The sequence below is a fragment of the Pinus tabuliformis genome, chromosome 5_1 (genome assembly GCF_031772625.1).
Source record: "Pinus tabuliformis cultivar Carrire ecotype Pingquan chromosome 5_1, CPIR1, whole genome shotgun sequence".
Taxonomy (NCBI): domain Eukaryota; kingdom Viridiplantae; phylum Streptophyta; class Pinopsida; order Pinales; family Pinaceae; genus Pinus; species Pinus tabuliformis.
The window spans coordinates 918,620,854-918,642,172 of NC_142305.1; the positions used below are offsets into that span (position 1 = coordinate 918,620,854).

A 21,319-nucleotide genomic window follows, 5' to 3' on the forward strand; every position below is an offset into this window, starting at 1 on the left:
GGGGCTTTATCCTTTGTTGTTGCATTTGCCATATCTCGTGTCTTGGTGATAATGTCTTGTAGGGTAGTGGGTTTGAAGGCCTTGAACCAACCACATAGAGGTTTGACTAATGCTGCTGCGAAAAACATTATTAACGTTTGTTCGGATATGTCTGTCACCATGACTGCTATCCTTTCGAATTCTATGATGGACACTTCTAGTGCTCCTGTCTATTTGAGTTGTGCCAACTCTCTAAGATGTATATTCGGGTCCTTTTGATCAAATCATTCTATCAACCTTTGGGTGATGTTCACATAAGAGGTAATGCTGGAGTGCCCCAAGGTGATCAATCCATGATACCACCATTCATGTGCCTCCCCTTCCAAATGTAGTGTGGCAAATTGGATAGCGTCTGCTTCTAGCATATGATTGAGTCGGAAGTAGGTGTCCAATTTTTGCACCCAAGCTCTTGTTGAACATTTAGATGATCCATCAAAAGAAGGGAGGGATAGTTTACTTATCCTGTGCATTAGATTAGAATTTTGCTGCTCCCTGGGTCTATTCCTGTATTTGATGTTGCTGAATTCTTGGAAAGACATGGTTACCCGTGTAATGTCTTCTAGTGTTGCATATTCCTAAAAGTATTCATCAAAGAGTCCATTCCGCTTTTCCGCTCCTTGGGTTACTGTTGTTTGATTATCAAAAAATTGAGGAAATAAGGGCCTGTGACTTCTTCCACTAGTTTTCCCATTGTTTGCTTGAGTAATAACATTGAAAGGGCCAGGATTATGGCCGTTGCTCCCTTCAGCACCAATCATGTTATCAGCATTCAATCCATTATTACCTATATTGTTTATAGTTTGGACAATGAACTGTGCCATCGGCTGTTGTCCTTGCATTAGTGAGTTGGTCATTTTCTGCTGTCCCTGGAGTATTGCGTCCAATGGGATACCAGGACCTTGTTCCCCTTGCCCTCTACTTTGATTCATAGCTGTACTGTGGGTAATCCTTTTCTTTCTTACTGTAATGTTGTTTGTATCTGCTGGAAGCATACAAGGCTCATGCATTCACAGGCTTACAAGATGCTCAACTTTGATACCATGGTAATGTCCTAGGGTAATTTTTGTCCTAGGGCTTCTTATTCACTAGGTTTTTCAACAAAACGAAGTTTATTCATTCATACAATAGGAGATATTTCTTCATATCATTCAATAATAACAATATACATGCATGAATAATATGATCATTAATTATATGATATTCCTTAGTTCCACAATGAATGGGACTGATTGTCCAAAAACCTAGAATGTACACAGTCACTATTTTAATTCAATATTGTTGCAAGTATAAGTAACCAGATTTGCTGCTAAACCAAATTCTACTAAGTCCTAATTTATCCTACAGAACTTAAGCTATCTTATCTTGCTTCGTTGGCATAAAAGACTAATGACAGTAGGCTCGACTGCCTTGTTGAGGTACTACAATTTAGTCTTGCAACAGTTCGGACCTGAAACTTGGATTTGCAACTTGGACCTGCAACTCAGATTTATAACAGTTTGGCTCCCCAATCTTTGCCCGCGCTATCCAAGAAAACCTCAATTCGTTCCACAACTAGTATCTGGAGATGCCACCAAGTTTTTGTTCAATCAGACAGATGCTAGATTCCAAAATTTGCTCAACAATTGATAACAAAAGATGAATGGAGAGGAATGACCAACTAGGGTTGAATCTTTTCACCACCAAAATTAGTAGAGAAAAAGGGGTCTCAAAACCCTAAAAGCCACAACTCAGGAAAAAAGATATATTTGATCCAAATCGATGATGCCAAATTGATTCCAACTCCCCTCTATTTATAGATTCCCTCAAGGGGTTTTTCAAATGTAAGGGGCTGCAATGCAACCCCCCAATTTGGACTTTTTTGCCCCAAACATTGGAAAAATTGGATTTCCCCTCTTTATCAAGACTAGAGCCTATGGGGTTGGATAGGCTATTCTGTCCTCCCTTAGCCAGCCAATTGGGTTAATAGAAACCTAGCTAAAATTTAATGAAGTGAAGAAATAGCATCCAATATTATACCTCTTCAACGTTCATTCTTATTTTGCTAGCTTTTTTTACCATATCAATGTTGTAGCTCTATGATCTCATTGTAACATTAAGATATCACACAATAAATAATAGGAAAACACTTAGCAAAAGTAGTAAGAAATTTTGCCTCTTTATTCTCAACACAAAAAATGAGAGGAGCAACCTTTTATAGGAAAAGATGGCCCCTAAACCATTAACACAATACTAGGTACTAGCACGACAAGGTGTGCTGAATACAAGTGGTAATCCACTAACTTCTAACCAAGTTCTCCACACATGTGGACCTTCTTGAATGCGAAGTGGTGTGTAATGACCAAACACAATAACTAGAATCTGAAATACAAAAAGCCTGAAGAATTAAATTTGTACTTACCTTAACTGCGGCTGATTCTGCTGGTGTTGCTGATTCTGCTGGTGATGTCGTGGCTATTTTGATCCAGTCTCCGGGAGACCAATACCACCCAGCCAGATTGAGCAAACCTAGCTGCTCAATCCAGAAAACTTCACAACAGAAGCTCTCTGTCCCTCTGTGCCCAGAACCTCAGACGGCTGAAAGCTCTTCCAATGGATAATTATCTTCCTCCTGGTTTTCTCCTGGTGAATTTCTGCTCCTGGTTCTTTCTGCTCCTCTCTTGTTTCCCCCCCCCCCCATTCTCTCGGTTCAGGCCTCTGCTTTTATCTACGGGCCTGGCGGTGGCCGCCCTCCTCCCTGCAGCCACCGCCTTCCACGCATTGATGGCTCTTAGATATTTTCCTACTGTCCTCTGCGCTCTGTTATAAATATTCAGCTGGTCTTTAAGCGCCCCCTTTTGTATAAGGGTCCTTTTGATTTTTTTGGTATTTTAGTATATAGTTTAGTTTATTAAAGTTTTAATTTTTTATATGTTATAAAGCCTTAAATTATATATTTTATAAGTTAAATTTATATATGTTATAAAGTCTTAAATTTATATATGTTATAAAGTCTTAAATTTATATTTATAAGATTTAAACATATTTATTATTTAAAACTCATCATATTTGTTTTATTATAAAGTTTAAAACTTTATATAGTGGGTCAGTTTATATGGGTCGTTACATGGTGCACCTTGACATTTTCCCATGTGTGAGTGTCAAAATGGTCAAGTACAAGTGTGCTTTACCCTCTTTGGCTAACAAAATTTATCTTTTACATGTGTGAGGTTAAAACAGGGTCAAAGCACTAGCACCCCCACTAACTAATTGATCAATGTGTACAAAGCATATCCTACGTGTGAGGAAGAGGAGAGATAAAGTGTGCCCTATCTAGAAGTTGAAGGAAGCCTTGTGCATGACAATTGAGTCAAAGAATCCAAAGTGCCACTGCTGGAGACATTTATAGGCACATGAAGAGAGAAAATGGAGCATAGCAATGTTCACATATGTGAGTGACATATTAGCTCAATAATGCACCAAAATAAGTCTCATTTATGAGAAATGGGCTCAAGAAGGGGGAAGCCCCTCACATGTGCTAGAAAGATGAAATATCCACAATACAATATCCAAGATTACTCCGTGTGATGCCAAGTGTACATGATGCTGATGTAGACATCTTTGTGATGATGTGGTGTCCATGTCTTTGTACAAATGCACTGTCATGGATCCCAATGCAATGACATGGATTGTTGAGAATTGTAGCGAGAGAAGGTCTTCTTGACTCGTGCCTTAGTCAAAAAATACCCTGATCAATCTTTCCTTTAGCATGCTACGACTCCAACCTGTATGAGGGTCATAGATTATAAATTAATAATTAGAAATCACATTATAATTAGAGGCAGTGGGGCATAAAATAATAAATTAAAATTTAAAATGAATTCAAAATTTAATTTGAATATTTTTAGCGTGTTGCACTTCTTGGTATTTTTCCAAATAAACACCAGTTGCACTCACATCTAGAGGAGCTACATGTTTCGCTAAGCACCCATATAGAAAGATTTTGGAGGTTGGGTACTCATGCACCATAGCTTGTCCACCAAGCATAGAGAAACATAGGAAGAAAACATTGAGATTTGAAAGTTGAAATAAAGTATGAAGAGACAATGAAATTTGAAACAAATGCTTACGTGACATTTTTGGTCTTCCTGGTTAGTGGCTGAAGGGGTGTTTTCCTATAGTTGTGCATGTTGGACCTCTATGTGTATGAAAGAGAACCCTTTCTTAATTGAATCTTTAATAAGTTTAATTGCAAGTAGAAGCATTCTATTATGTTTTTCTTTAATGTCTATCTTGTTGATCTCTCTCTCTCTCTCACACACACATATATATTGTAAAAATATGTTGAATAAGAACTATGATTTTACTATGATGTGAATGATAATGATCGTTCCTTTCATTTTTCTTAGTTAAAAGTCATGTGCACATATAATACTCTTTTTTGATTAGTTCATTTCGTTAACATTCCAAACCCTCAACTTTGGTTGGATTTTACTCTCAACAACTATAGGTTGTCATTTTCCTCCTACTAATATGTTGTTTATATGCAAAAAGGAGGTGGAGAGGAAGCATTTTGGTGATGTATTTTTATAATTTATGTTCTAAGTCTAGTATTTTGGGTTTTTTGTTTCCTCACTTTTCGTGGGATTGAAGTTATGTATGTTCTCAATGATTTTCAATTTTAAGGAATCATTTATTTCTAATTAGCACCAACATTTACTCAATAGACCATTATGGCATTACCTTATACAATGGTACTTGTCTTGACAGCTTTATCCAAGTTATGATGACTACAATCAAATACATTCCCCAGGTAATGGAATCTTCTTGCATATGATTGCTTAGCAGTGATTTTTTTTTTTTGAAAATGTTGAGTGTTTCTTGGGAAAGAAAATGTCATGTTATAATCATTTTTAATTTTATTACACAAGCCATGGCTCATAAAGTAGGAAAGATTTTGTCTTTTATATCTAGGGTCTTTTGTTAAAATCTTCAACGAGACAACCAATTGTGCTCGCATGCTAAAAATTAGATTTTTTTTTTTGTTGGTATTTAGATATGCATGACCACAAGAGACAAAAATATAAATGTATTTTATTTTATTTTTTAACATAATTGGAGGATTTGTATTAAAGAAAGCTTGCAACAAAGCTCGCAACAAAGCTCGCAACAAAGAGTACATCCAAAAAAATAATGTTCTTTAGTTTACAAGCCAAAAGAAGAGGGCTATCCATCAAAAAACTAAAACCATGGATATTATTGAAATATATCATGAGCCTTTCAAATTGATAGGTGTAAAATCTATAGTAAGAGCCAAAAAACTTAACAACTTTAAAAAGCATAATCTAAAAGTAACTAAGATAGTGGAGTAGTGGTGAAATTATTCCCTCGAGTGCTGGTTGAGTTCCTTGCTTCCTTTCCTGGGACTGTGTTCACCATGAATTGTTGAGTTGGAGCTGTTACCCACCAAAAGTGGGTGACCCCATTGGAGAATTTTTCTCCCAGATTTGTCTTTAGCCGATAGCCAACAGCCCTGAAAAACCACTAGTGTAGCCAATATATTGTGCCATTTGATCTTCGCTCCTTGAGCCAGTCATATGTCCCCTCGCCCATTTGTTGAGAGCGTATGTTTGAAGGTGGGCCATCCAACCCTAAAGGTATGTTTTTCATTGTGCAATCAAGTGCTCATGCTTGTTTTTCCTTGGGCACATTGAGCATGGATTATTGGGTGACTTGGAAGGAGGGGTTTTGAGAGCAGTTTTGTTCCCTCACCTTAAATGCGAGGTTAATCCTTAATCCTAGTCCCTTGGGATCTTTGGTATTGATTTATAGCTTCAGGAAGGGCACTACTTGGGAAACCCTGATTTTGGTAGCACAGTCCCATTTTCCCATTTCACATTTTTCACTCCCCTCTGCTCATTGCAAGCCTTATTTCATCATCTTCCCTCTCTAGGTCCACAAGGCGCTGGTACGCCCCCTCCCCTTGTCCACATGTTTGGGTCAAGCATGGAAATGTTGCCCTGGAGGTTGATACAACAAAAAAAAGGAGGTCAAAAGCATATCATGGCCACAAGCAAAAAATGAAAGAAAAGAATACTATAAAATGCAAAAGATGGCCATGACATTATATTAGCACGTGGGAAAAATCCAAACATGAGCTCTACCCCTTCATTATGGCCATCACCTTGGTTCCTAGGGCCCCATGCATGCCCCCACATCATTAAGGAACCCATGCACATCCCAACTCGTGGTGGGTGATGAACTGCCCCACCTTTAAGGGGTAATAACTGCTTATATCATACATAACATGCTCTTATCTCCTAGAGCCCTGAGCAATAATACAAAGAAAACTCAAGAAAAGGCAAAAAGCAAATGAAGAAGGGTGGAAACACAAAGGTCAGGGTAACTCATGTATCCACAATTGCTCCCTTCTACATCTATATACCCAAATATGTGGACATCCCTCATCATTACCATCCTTGAACCCATGGAATTTGGCCTTGAGACCCTTGTCCCTATTGATCTCATCATTATTCACATGACCCCTATCACTTGAAGGATGTACCTTGGACCTGTCTTTCCCCTTAGGGGCTGGGAACACTTAATAGGGTTGCTTATTAGCCACTTCTACCTAGGGAGGTAACACTATTACATGCTTAAAGCCCTAAATTTGGAAGGGAAGCCCATTATGAAGTCTCATGTGTGCCCTTGATTAACAAGCTTGGTTCACTTAGATGTACTAATGAATTATTGTATCTGATGGTGAGGAAGCGCATTGGATCTTATATGTAATTGCTAGGTGGTTTCATCATGGGTTGGGCAACTTAATTGGGGCCCAAGCCCACTAGAGGATGACATTTGTAGGGGATGCCTTGAGAGCCATGGTACTCCATCATGTGTTTGAGCATCATTTCATGCCATGGGCACTCTCAGCGCCTTCAACAACTTGTTCATTGACCACATTATTCGCGAGATGATGCACATGGATCAGCTTGACTCAACCGACTTAGCATGATCAGGGCAGCTGCTCGAAGGCCCATATGAGGTTTGTCTCACCCTTGAAGCATGGGAGGGCATGCACCATCATCAAAGCCCTCATTTGGAGCATTGTACATGCTTTTCTTTCATTTGTAGACCCATGAGACCAACAGATGTGCCCCAAACCCACTTTGGGGCCCCACATGATGACTTACATGGAAAATTAGGGGCCATCCCCTAATTCATCTTTATTGGAGCCCTCTCTCTCATCATGGCACTTAGAGGACTCAACATGGCCCTCCAACGACCCTTCTTCATCATGACATCATCAATTCAACTTACTTATGGATGGCTTTTTCATAACTTGTGATAGCTACTTGGTCGACTTGTGACCAAGGCTTGTTCTTAGCACATTATTTTATAATTTTGGGGGCTCATTAGGCTAATTCGATTTGGAGAGACTCATATAAATAGAAATGAGTCTCATTTGTGAGAACTCATCATCATCACTTGGATTCTTCTCTTGTAAAATACTTTACGCTTTTCTCTTGGATGCTAATGGAGACTCTTTGATGCATTTTGATATTTGGAGCTAAAATTTCGATCTTCTTTGGAGCCATTTCATGATTTGTGGATGGATATATCATATTGTCATTTTGTAAGTGCTTCTTGTTGAATATTTTTCTCGGAATAATGTCTAATGTATGGAATTGTTGCAACTCGTTAATGCTTTTGTGCCCTAATTTGTTGAATATTATTTTGGAAAGTTGGCAATTGCAGTTGTTACTCATTGCATGACAATTGATGAATGTTCCTAGTGGATGAGATTTCATTTTTCTTCCATGAAACTCCATAAATCTTGGGTGGGTAAATGTTAAAGGTTGGTTGCTAGGGCATCAATCTTTAGCCTCCTTAAGGACGATTTTGGCCAATTTTGAATCATCTTAGACTCCATAGCCCAAGGGACTAGGCATTGGTCCAAGAAGTTTGGTGATCAATTCTTCCTTTCTCCATATTTTCTCTCTAAATTTTTGGCCCCTTTTTCCTAGGACAACTAACTAGGGCGTCAAGCGAAATCCTCTAGAGGAGGAATTTTTGGATTATGTTCAGACAAAACTCTTCTTTGAGGTCTTGTCTAGAGGATCTCCAATTTTGGTTGATTTCTCATGGTGATTTATCCATAAATCCTTGTGCCCTAGGTGTGCCCTAGAAGGGAAACCTAGCTTGTATTTCCTTGGATAGGTGGCTTTCTTGAGGGTTGTATGAGCTTTGTATTCGGTGGAATAAATCATAAGAGACCCTTTCTCCTCCCTTGCCTTGACCTAGTGAATACCTTGGAAGCATTTCTTCCCACGCTTATTCACAAAACCCTAGGTCTAGTGCAAGCCTTTCCTAGGTCTTTCAAAGAGAGTGAAGAACCTTTGGGAAGTGTCATAACATCACATAAAGCTCCTTTGAGAGGTCCTACCTCCTCTCCCAAAGGCTTGACCTTAGGCATACCTATTATCATTGCAAATCTCAAACCCTAGGTTTTGATCTTCTCACCCAAGCTCTTTCTTGGAGAGAAAATTAGCTTCCTTGAATCATTGAGCCTTTATTGTGTCTCTCCTTGAATGGATTTGCGAAATCACTTCATACATAGTTATTAACATATCCATTTCAAGTAATTTTCCTCCTATCAGGACTCCTCCCATTGGGGAAAGCCCGTAAAGAGCAAGGGACCTTGACTGATGTGTCAATGAGTCATTGTCCTATTGTTATCACTTAGTCTAGTAGTTGTCCCTTAGGTTTCCTTTCCTTAGGGTCTTGCTAGATTGTGTGGTAACATTTTTGGTGCCTTTGCCGAGGAGGAAGCAAGTCTACCCCCTTGGTCAAGCATTTGAAGAGGTGATTCCTCTAACGATGATATAGATCCTCTTCTGGTGACTCCATTGGAAACACGAAGCCCTTGTTCTTCGTTGAGCTTCAAAGTTAAATTCTTGGAGGGTGAAGCAAGCATTCTTCAAGGCAATTTTCATTCACCCTAGTGACTCCCATGGCATTACTATATAGAAACCAACAACATGTAGATCGAGCATTTTCCTGCCTTAGATATACCATTGATCCCACAATATCCAGGTTTCAAACACACAAGAGATATGCCAACATTTGATGGGGATCCACTTTTAATAGCCAATCATATAAATTTTTCGTAAGGTATGTTTCAAGACGCAATATCACTCAACTTCATGACAAGATGGACTTGTTTGTCCTATCTATTGCTCTTGATACTAATTGGATTGAATTATGTGAGCGTAGAAGTATTTGCTCTCTTTTTATGTTGTTTGTGTGGTTTTTCTTCCATAAAGGACCAAGTTTTCAAACCATTGAAGAAGCATGTCAAGCCATGGACATATCATTTGAGGAAGCCTTCAGTGAACTCAAGGAGGACCATGAGGAAGAGAAGGGTTCCCTTCTAGATCATCAAGATGAGGTCATTGATGAAGACCTCAAGGATCATGCTGAAGAACAGTAGTATGAACTAGAAAGTGTTTCTTCCCAGGATGATGACAAGGTCCTAGATCCTAAAAGCCTCCAAGGACTACAAGGAAGGACATATGAATAATGGAAATATTGTGGGCAACTAATATAAGAATGTGAGGACAAGGATCACCTATTCTAGTTATGTGAACAAAGGGGAAAGCTCTATGAGATGCGACTTGAATATGAAGAGAATCCTACAGGGGTTCTTCTCCTAGAACTTTATTACCAGAACTATGTAGTAAACATTATGTGTGACGTTGTTCAAGAAAAACATCATAGTTCGCAGTAGAATCATCAACGAAGTGACCCAATTCCTTGAGAAACACTAGAGCCAAGTAAGCCAAAGGAGTGGAATGATTATGAGGCAACCACAAATTCAAAGGATCATGACAGTCAAGCTGATGAGGAATATATGGATCAATTTTGGTCTGTAGGTTGGGGGATCGAACATGATGATCAAGAAAAAGAGTGTTGTGTCCCTTTTGGCAAATAATGTGGATCAATATAAGGCATCTCTAGAGTATCCAAGTTATGAATCCTTTTGTCGCCTAAGATGTATGCCTAAGTGTGGGGAAAGTTTCCAACCCTTCAAGGTATAATCTTTATGGTGCAACGCTTAGAACAGGGGTTGTCACCTATTCCCTATACACTCCATTTAAGTTCTCTTCTAGACAAGATAAGGGGGGTAGTCCCTAAAGATGGTGATGGAAGGACAACTTGTTGAAATAACAAGTTCTAGGAGACTAAGCGCAAGGAAATTATTATTAATGTAACTTAATTAATTAGAGCAAGTGTAAATATTATTGAGAAATGTGAAGGATAGATTCGATTAAGGTCAATATGGCATTAAACAAGATGAAATGTGATAGGACAATGCCTTAAAACAATGTTCAATAAAGATATAACACTTGCAAAATGGAATGATGCTTCAAGTCACAAGACATGCAATGCTGCAAAACAATGTTAGTACAAGAATTGGCACAATATTGATATATGATTTCAAAAGTAAAACTTGCAAGATGAATGAAAACTTGTACTTCACTTCAAAGAGATGCTCAAATAAAATATGACAATATCAAAGGAAAATGAGCAAGGAAATTAAATGACAAGTACAGGAGTGGTAATGAAATATTGCAAGAGTATAATGCTCACAATTAACAATATGCCTAGAAGAGATGAATGAAATGCAAGATCTATCTATGTGAGATGCAAGGATTGTGAAAATTTCAACACTGAAATCCTATTGCAGCAATTGGAATTAATTCTTCCAATTGTAAATTAATTTACCAGTTTATTGCTACGACAATAACGAAATAATGACACTGCAATCTTCACAAAAATACTGCGGAAAATAAAAGCACTGGAAACTGAGAAAATATTGGCACACACACAAAAATTATGACAATTATTTTGGACTAAAGTTCCCGAAAAAACCCAACTTGGGAAAACTGGTGCAACAACTGAGGTTTTATATTATTGAGCAATAGTGAAATAATCTGAGTACAATCTGGATGTCGAAAGCTGGCAATCTTGCTGAGAAAATACTGGCAAAAATCTAGTGAGGAATTTTCCTTACCCCACAAGCAATCTGACATTGAAGGATGGCCTCTGAAGCTCCTCCACAAATTGCCTTGCGTAACCCTCTGTGCATGCACAAATCTATACAACCTGGATCTCACACTGAGATGCCTCTTCAACCTGTTATTGACTCTAGAAAAGTTTTTCCCGACCTCTGTGAAATTTTCCTACCTCCGGAATTTTGAAATGACTTCCAAAATCTGCAAATCGAACTTCCTCTTAAAGGCTTCAGCGCAACCCTTGCACAACCTCTCTGTGGTTATCTCTACTTCTCTGCAATGTACTCTCCGGAAGTGGAAAAACCTTCCTTCCGGATCACTGTCCTTGCCCCTCTCTGTCTCTGCTTCCCTTCTATGGCTCGAACTCTTCCGACAACTATTGCTTCTCTCTAGAAAATCGAACTGCCCAAGAAAATCGATCTCAAGTCTGTGTTCTCCATCTACCCATCGACCACTTATAATCTCCAGTTGGGACTCCAATGACCAAGATTTAAACATAATCGATGGTTGAGATCATATCTGGATCGAACCGTGTGAGTTTCTAGATGATTCACACCTTTCTCAATTAATGCTGATTAATTAACCCCTTTTCCTAAGTTTAGACAGGAAATATTTAAAAATCGGCTAATAAACCAATTGAGACACTTCTAGGTGGAATTTCCAGAAACGATTTCGAGGGGGGGAGAACCCATGTGTTGTAGCCTCTCCACAAAGTTTCAAGACTAGAACACCTCTGATGCTACAAAAACTAACACTCCCTCTTAGCGAGGAAGGTGTTCTAATGATGCACTACTGCTACAACACCCTGTCTTTGTATCACCTCTGTCACACTGCGGATGTCTGGCCATTGTGACTGACTGCCACTGCCCACCAACCACTATGCAACTTTGATGTTGTATTTGTACTGCTGCTGACGCTGTTATACTGGTGCCAACTCTGCATCTGAACTGAAACTCCCTCTCACCTGTTGCTGCTATTGGTGCAACTACTACAATTGAGAAGCATCCAAAATACTGAATCAACTGTGTCTTTGTGTTGCGTTTGTCTCCTGTGCATCTGACTGCTACTAGCCTCTGCACTATTCACTAATGAATCTGTGCTGTTGCTAACTCTGCTACTGAGCCTCCTGCTTTGCTGTCAACACTACATTGCGCTCCTAAGCACTTGACTGCAACTAGTCTACAACTGTCACTTTGGAATCTGACTGTATCACTGAAACTGATCCATCCTGCTACTATATACTGTGGGACCCTGTAGCAAGGTAATTATCCATGGGGAGGACACCTCACTTGACCTTGCCCATCCTCTGCAACTCTGGGACTATAACTCCATATCACCCCACCTCTCTTCTGGAGGTATAGCCGCAAACAAGGTAAAATTGTCCTCTAGCCTGGAGGACAACTTATCTATCTCTGCGGATGCTTCTCCTGCTTGTCCTTTTTTCTGAGAGGACAGTGAGTACTGTAGTGGCCAAGCTCGCCACACCTGAAGCACTTGACCTTAGATAGGTCCTTTTTCTTTTTTTTCTCCCCCCGTCCCCGGCTGGGACCTTTCGATACTGGGGCTACATTCTCCTCTTCCTTCTTACCCTTCACGCCCTTGCTGCTGCTTCCACTAATGGTGCTCTTTAACAAAATCTCACCTCAACTCCTATTGTTGCAGGTCAGACCACATCTTGTCCCATCTAGGCATGTTGTCTTTGCCCACGATACTTTGGACAAAGACTTGCCATTCCTCTGAGACACTATTTAGTGCCAATCATACAAGCTTTGTCGGTTGAGGTGCTTCTCCAAAGACTACAAGATGATCACAGACCTTTTGAATCCTGGTGGGGAAGGGATCTATGCCTTTACACTTCTGCATCCTGATGCTTCCTAGCTTCTCCTGCAAGAACATCTTCCGTTGCTCGGAAGAATTCTGATATAGCTGGTCGAGAGCGTCCCACATTTCTTTGGCAGTATTCTTGCTAGATACATGCGAGACTATATGGTCTCGGACTCCATCCAGGATCAATCAGTTTTCCTTTGCCATCTCTTTCTTGTATTCCTTTAGCTGATTTGCATCCCGAGGAATTGCTATCACATTGCCTACATAAGATTTTAGGCCATATGCGTCCAGTAGGAAGGACATCATAGCCTTCCAGATGAAAAAGTTGGAGGCTCCCTCCAATCTATCCTGATCTCTAAGCCAAACTGTGGCCATCTCTGATTTTGGTAAAAAATATCCCTCGTTCCCGCTGTTCGACTACTGAGTCTACTACATGTACTCCCTTCTGAAGTGAGAAATTCTTCTCATGGCTTTTGCCAATATGTATCTGGAAAATCAGATTTCTAAAACTCGAAACCCCGTGAGGGAAATTCTCTGTGTGTGAGCCTTTCTCTTCCACCTGACGCCGATTATGCTACTGCAAATTGCTAGAAAACCCTTCTATGCCCAAACAAGGAATCTGCATGGTGAAAATAACTGAGCTGTTGCTTCCTCTACCTACTAGAATCACTGAATTTGGCAGGCCGAATTTTTCTACCAACCTGCACTGAAAAATCAAACTGCCCAACAATTCGTACTGCCTTGCTTAGGCTGTGCGTAACCCCCAGAAATTTGTCCCGCTGCTTCCTTTGAGCAACGAATTTCTGACTGTGCTTCTGAGCTTCCTTGTTGGATCAAAATCGCTCTAATACCATGTGAAAATTTCACCACTGAAATCCGATTGCAGTAACTGGAATTAATTCTTCTAACTGTAAATTAATTTATCAGTTTATTGGTACGACAATAATGAAATAATTACACTACAATCTTCAGAAAAATAGTGCGGAAAATAAAAGCGCTGGAAACTGAGAAAACACTGGTGCACACACAAAAATTATAACAGCTATTTTGGACTAAAGTCCCCAGAAAAACCCAACTTGGGAAAACCTGTGCAGCAACTAAGGGTTATATATTATTATGCAATACTGAAATAATCTAAGTACAATCTGCATGCCAAAAACTAGCAACCCTGTAGAGAAAATACTGGCAAAAATCTAGAGAGGAAGTTTCCTCACCCCATAAGGAATCCGGCACAGAAGACTGGCCTTTGAAACCCCTCCATGAATTGCCTGCGTCACCCTCTGCATAGGCACAAATCCGTACGACCTCGATCTCACACTGAGTTGCCTCTTTAGCCTGCAACTAATTCTGGAAACGTTACTCTCGACCTCTACGAAATTTTCCTGTCTTTGAAATTCTGAAACGACTTCCTGAATCTGCAATTCGAACCACGTCTTAGATGCTTTTGCGCAACCCTTGCATAACCTCTTTGTGGCTATCTCTGCCCCTGTACAATGTACTCTCTGAAACTAGAAAAACCTTCCTCCGACTCCCTGTCGCTACCCCTTTATGCCTCTGCTTCCCTTCCCCAACTCGAACTCTTTCGGCAACTGTTGCTGCTCTCTGAAAAATCGAAGTGCCTAAGGAAATTGATCTCAAGTGTGCGTTCTCCATCTACCCATCGACCTCCTCTTATAATCTCTAGTTGGGACTACAACGACCAAGATTAAACATAATCGATGGTTGTGATCATATCTGGATCGATCCATGTGAGTTTCTAGATCATTCACACTTTTCTCAATTAATGCTAATTAATTAACCCCTTTTCCTAAGTTTAGACTTAGGAAATTTTTAAAAATATCCTAATAATCTAATTGAGACACTTCTAGGTGGAATTTCTAGAAACGATTTTTGGGTTATGGAGAACTCCTATGTTTTAGCCTCTCCACAAAGTTTAGAGACTAGAATACCTACCTCAGATGCTACAAAAACTAACAAGGTTCTTCGCAAATTTTAATTAAAATGCCTAATCTAAAGAGAAGGCCTCAATTGCCAAAAACTAGTCTTAAATAAGGTTGTAGAAAGAAGTGACGGGGAAGGAGGCTAAGGCCTCATTAATGATACCTACCCAAGACTTCTAATGACCCAAATGCTTCCATTCCTACAAGGGACTCAGCAATAAGAGAACTGCAAGGGTACATGTTTTAACTTTTAACCTTTGAGTAAGGGTCAAGCTCTTGAATTGAAAATTGGAGAAGGTTGTCCTATCATTCTATTCTTATGCTTGGAGGTAAATTTTAAAATGAAAATCTAACTCTAGTATGCAAGATGAGATGTTAATGAAATGATTCAACGAGATGAGATTATAACCTGTAACGTTCCTAAATAGGAATACAAGTGATAACAAGCAAATAATACATGCAACAAATTACAGAAACGAAATATTCAACAAACACCTATGTAAAAGCTGCAAATGGAGAACTTTTGAGCCATTTTATTATATTTTTGAAAGTCAAATACAATAGATGATTGAATGGTGCACCTGGGCTTGTCTCAAAGGATAAGCAGGACCAAAACCAAGTAGGAAAATGGCTGAGCTAAAGGTTGCCCAGCTGCTGCACCAATTTGCACTGCGCTGCCCAAAAAACTGCCACTCTACTGAAGTTTGAATGGCTAGAAGGTGCACTAAAACTACCCAGAAATTTATATGCTTTTACTCTGGACTCCTTGGCCAAAACCCAGAAAAACCCAAAAGGGATTTTAGCTGGTTTGGACTTCTGATTTTCGACCCCCTTGGAGCCTCACCTCAGCTCTAGCTGCCAATTTTGACTTGCTAGAAACTGCCTGTAAATCCACCTGAAAACTCCTCCAAAATGTTGAGTTCACCCATGCTATCCAATCCCTGACTTCCTGGATGATCTCTTGGCCCAACTCAGCTGCTCCCAAGTACCACGAAAATCTACTATGTGGCCTCTGTGCTGTCCCTCAGCCCAGCAGTTCGAATTGCTGGAATGCTGGTTCAGCTGGCTGAAAGCTTCAGTGAAAATGCCTGTCCAATGCTGCTACCTCAACTCCCTGACCTCCCGACAAGCTATGTGATCCCTGCTAGTCCAAAACTCCCTCTGCGTGATTCCTGGCTGCCCAGAAATATGCACTCCCTTCTCTGTGCTGGTTGCTGATGTGTGTCACTGCCCCGAAACTCCTGAAAACTCCTGTAGAACAACCTCCCTAGGGCGGGCACAGATGGTCCCCCGAAGTAGAGGTTGAATCTCCCGCGTGAGAGACTTGTGGCTAAACAGTTGATAGACTCGCTAAACAATAGAGTGAACAGATGTGTGTTTGTTCGCAAATGTCCAAGATGAACCACAATGAGATCTGATCTCTCCTTATATCTCCTTGGGCCTCCTTAGCCTCATGTGGGCCCCTCCCTCCATCCATTCGATTACCCTCCAAGCATATCAAATGGCTAATTCGAATTCCCCATGTGGGTGGCCCCCACATTCCACTAGCTGCCAAATAAAGTCGATTTGGCCCCTAAGTTCCTAAGTCGAAGTGTGGGGCCTTCTTCCTAACTCAAAAATGTGCAAAATGGTGTATCAACACCCTGTTACTAATGTTTTTGAGAAGGGACATGACATAACCAAAGATGCTTCAAAGAAAAAGATACTAATCCACAAGATAATTATAAACACTTGAAACAAGATCATCTTACACAGATAACCAATGAAGCATATAACGATTACTCAATGAAACAATAAAGATGATATGAAACAATAACTCAAATGCCTTCAGTGGAGAATGCTTAAAAGATGCTCTTCTTCACTTATGTTATGACAATTATATCCAAAGTGAGAATTATATAGTCAAAGCACAATTATTTGATGTCAAATGAGATTTGTAACTAGATAATAGAAAATATCACTTTGATATAAGATGCAAATGAGATGAAGACAGTAAATATTCATCCACAAGAATAGATCAAGTGACCAATGACAATGAGAGCAATAAGATCTACAATGCAAAATGGAACTATAATGAAAGCAAGTTAGAAGTTATGAGTTAGATCTAAGAGCTAAGTTAGTGAGAGCAAGAAACACAAAGATCCTCCCTTTTAAATAAGGAAGAGGCATACCATGGGATTAAAAATCCCAAGTTCCCCTAAGGAAAAATTATTTTATTAAAAAATTACAAAGAAAAACCCTTTAGACAAAATAAAGGGTTTAATGTCTCTAAGGGGGTGTTTACAAAATAAAAACTTGAATAGAAAATACCCTCTCTTCAATATTCTAATGAGAGAAAATAATAATTTTACAAAATTATTAATGAGAATATGTTATAATGATTTTGCAAAATTTGTGATGTGAAATATTTTCTCCCAACAAAATATGCTCCAATAATTTACATCAAAGCTCAAGGAAATACGCAAGGGTTAAGGAAAATGCTGCTGCTACAGAGAAAACAGCTAAAAAATGCAGACATCTTTCCACAAAGACTTCGGATTTAAATTCCTTAGCCTTCAAAATTTCAATTCTGAATTTCTTCTTTAAATTTCTCTCATAACCATTAAAAGATTTTCGCTGAAGATGCTTGCAGCTAGGAGAGATGGGTTCAAACTGAAAGCGGTCTGCAAAAAATTAGAAATCGATGATTCTTTAAAAGCCACAATTTTTTTTAATCCTAAAACCCTTGAAATTCTTCCTTTGGAAACAGGGATCAGCCCCAAAAATTGCCCGCAGCCTTATAAAAAAATTGTAGGATAGCTGCAAGAGAAATTCATTAAAACCTCCAATAAATCTTGGAAATAAATCCAAAGCCAAACCCTTAGAAGAATTTATAATTTTTTTTGTAAACAATCTAAACTCTAAAAATTTCGATTTGATTTGGAGGCAAAAATAATCCTCAAGAATTACTTTCGGCTTTCAGATATATAGGTCCTAAAACTGTTGTGGCCCTCTAATTTTTTTTGAAAATTTAGTTCCAGGACCTTTCAAATTTGGATCTCCTGCGAAATCGAAGCTAGACAACCATTAAAATTTTGGAAATCCTGTCAATCTGAATTTTTCTTTTTTTTTTTTTAGGGAAAAAAAAGACAACTTCTATTAAGATCTGTCAATCTGAATTTAAAACATTGAAAACCCTTATGGCTAGGGTTTTGCATATTAAATGAAAATAAAAAGGGTTGAGAGCAAGGGTTTTATAAAATTTCAATCTCCATCTTTGGAGCTCAAAATCCACCTGCAAACAATATTGTTAAGAAATCCAAACAAAACCCCTTTCGTTTGTCTTCAGATCTGCAAGAAAACAATGAAGAACAACTCCATATATATATATATAAGAAAATAAAATCTATGCACAAAAGGGTTAGATCTATATACAAAATATTTACAAGAACTAGATCAAGGAGTATGAGTGCAACCCCACTCCTTGATTAGCCAATAACATGCTCTATATTAGCAGATCTAATCAATTCAGCACAATGATTTTAAGGGAAAGATGAGATAAATAAGTTTTAATTTAGGCTAAAGCCTAAAAACCCTGCAAAAAATTCGTTAGATAAATCTTTCAAATGAAATAGAGTGGGATTTCTCACTTCATTACTCAAGAGTTGGTTAATTTAACCGAAATCATCCCCTCACGCTTGAGATCTGATTCAATAAAATAGTTTCTACACAATTCACAAAATTTTGTTAAATCCAGATGAGTTGGGGATAAACAGAATGGAAGGAAGTTCTAGTAACTTGACCGAAAACCACTAGCCACGTCCAATCCGAAAATATTTTTCCAGATCCAATTACCAGTGTAAGATAGCTATACACCAATAATTCTAAGTGAACATATGAAAATAAGAAACATAAGTACAAGTTGAAAATAAGCTCAATAAATCAGTTTTACCATATCCATGGAAGAAGAGCCACAATGTTTCACCCCAAAGACTTGTGTTTTATTATTCCAAAATATAGAGTTTCTAAAGCCAAAAGCTAGAGTACAACATCAAAATATTGAGATGTTACAGTGAGGAGCATAAGCTTCCTTAAGAAGAAAATATGAAAGATCTAGATCTCTCTACCAGTGAAAACACCTAGTTGCTCAAAGTTGGCTTGATCTCGGCTAGTTGAATGCTTGATCCATGACAAATTAATCTCGTCCCTTGATCTGGAAGAGGAAATTCGAATTCCTTTGAAAATGGCTTTGATTTTGGTCCAATTTTTTTTTCCAAATTTTTCTCCTTGAAAAATCCCCATTCTCTTAACCAGTTTGATCCACTAATTCGATTTTCTCCAAAAAATCAATTTTTCTTGGGAATAAATTCCTTTTGGACCAATCGAATTTTTTATGGAATTTTTCCTTGCTTAAATCAGGGAGATTCTCCAACCTTTTTCCTTCATTCCTTCCTCAGGAAAGTGCACAACCTTTTTAAATATTTTTCCCTTGGAGAGAATTTGATTTTTCTCTTATTTTTTTTTTTACCAATTTCCAGCTTCAACCTAACTGCTATTCCAACCCTGAAACAAACGTTGAATCTGCCTTTTATAGCGTTCCTTTCTACACTCTAACATCTGCTCGCACTTCTGTCCAACCTCTCATACTTCTGTGCACAAAGTACTACCTTCTTTAGGTTTTGTTGATACCTAGGAACCCCTGTACAGGTCTGCGACATCCTCTAGAGAGATTGCTCAACTGTATCAACACTATATTAGGGTCTCGACCTTCCCATCTAGTGGCAGATCTTGAGTGAGTAAACTAACTCTTGGACATATTAACGATGGCAATGTATACTTCAGAGAAAGCCTTTGCTAGGGTGCATACTGCTGTCCTAAATTCTTTTAGGTCCAACTCTTCTATCTCTTGGAATCTGATCAGCTTGAGGAACTGTTACCCACCACCTGTGGGTGACACCCATAGGAGAAATTTTTCTCCTACATTGTCTTCAACCAGTAGCTGGCAGCCCCTTGCAGCCACTAGATAGCTCGATGTGCCACTATCTCCACCACTTGAGCCAGCCATTATGCACCCTCACTAATCTGTGATGATCGTATGTTTGAAGGTGGGCCTTCCAACCCCAAAGGTATTGCTTTCATTATGTAATTGGGTATTTTTGCTTACTTATCATGGACACTTCTGGGCATGGATTAGTGAAGGGATTCGGCAGAAAGAATGGGCTTGGTCTATACTCATCCCCTCATCCAACTTGGTAGTTAACCTTGGATCCTAGACTTGTGGGATCTCCTCTATTGGCTACTAGCTTTAGGAGTGGCATTAGATGGGAAACCCCGATTTTGGTTGCTTGGTCCCGCTTCCCGACATCACATACATCACTCCCCTCTGCTCATTATAACCTCTTTTCACATATTTCCCATATGGGTCTACATTTGTCCATTGGGTCTACAAGTAGCTAGCCTCCCCCCCTTGTCCACACTTTGATTCGGGCCTGAAACGTTGCCCCAGAGGCTGATGCAGCTAAAAAGAAAGTTAAAAGCATAATTTGGCCACTTACAACATAAAATGTACCATAAAATGCAAAAGATGGTCGAGGCATAAAATTGAGCACGTGGGAAGAAGCCAAACATGAGCTCTACCCCTTATCATGGCCATCACCTTGGTTCTAGGACCCCTATGTGAGCCCCCTGCATCATTAAGGAACCCATGATTGTCCCAACCCCTGATGGGTGATTGTTAATTTTAGGCAGCAATGGTATGTTCTATGCTTTAGAGCAATTTTACTTCAATTTCTTAATTAGCCCAATATCAATATCTAGTTTAGCAATCACATCAACATGATAGTAAAATGTAGATAGAACATAAACATAAACAGTAGAAGACAAGCCAAGACAAGAGGACACAAGATGTGGCACTAGCTAGGGACAAACCCCAATGTGGGGAACCCTTGATCAATTCTTCTTATAGTCTTCAATAGTTCAATAGAGGGAGATAGTACAATTTACAAATTTGATAATTTATGACAGCAGCAAAAGAGCCCTAACCAAAAAAGTCAATGCTGGTCAACAGGGCAGATTTGACCCTCAACAAATTGGTCAACTTCAGTCAAATTCGGCCTCCAAATAGCAAGATGAATCAGCCTTCAAAACAACCCAAAATCATCCCAGTCAAATCTGGTCAAACAACCAACCTGCAGTCAGCCCTAGCTGCAGTCAACGCTGGTCAAAGTCAACGTTTGGCCTCGATTTCTGTGCCCAGAAATGCGGCCTGCACAAACAAAAATACCTCGCCCAAAAACATAGTCAAACAGGTCAATGCTGCTGGTCAACGCATGGTCAAATTGTCCCAGAATTTCGGTCAATGTAGTCAATGCCCAAAACAGAAATTCGTCCTCCTTTCCTTCGCACCCGTGAGAGAGAATGCTGCCCAAAAATGTGTACCCAATCAATGAGAGAGAGAGAGGTGTGAAGTGAGCGTGTCCA

At 39.3% G+C, this 21,319-nt stretch overlaps 1 protein-coding gene across 1 annotated transcript in view; it reads left to right on the forward strand.

Moving 5' to 3' along the window:
- Positions 1–21,319, forward strand: part of LOC149167794 (PQ-loop repeat family protein / transmembrane family protein) — a 338,289-nt gene that overhangs the window by 173,736 nt on the left and 143,234 nt on the right. The window contains exon 5 of the mRNA XM_089431597.1: positions 4,786–4,828. Coding sequence (XP_089287723.1) covers positions 4,786–4,828 — 43 coding nt within the window. The remainder of the gene's footprint in view (positions 1–4,785; positions 4,829–21,319) is intronic.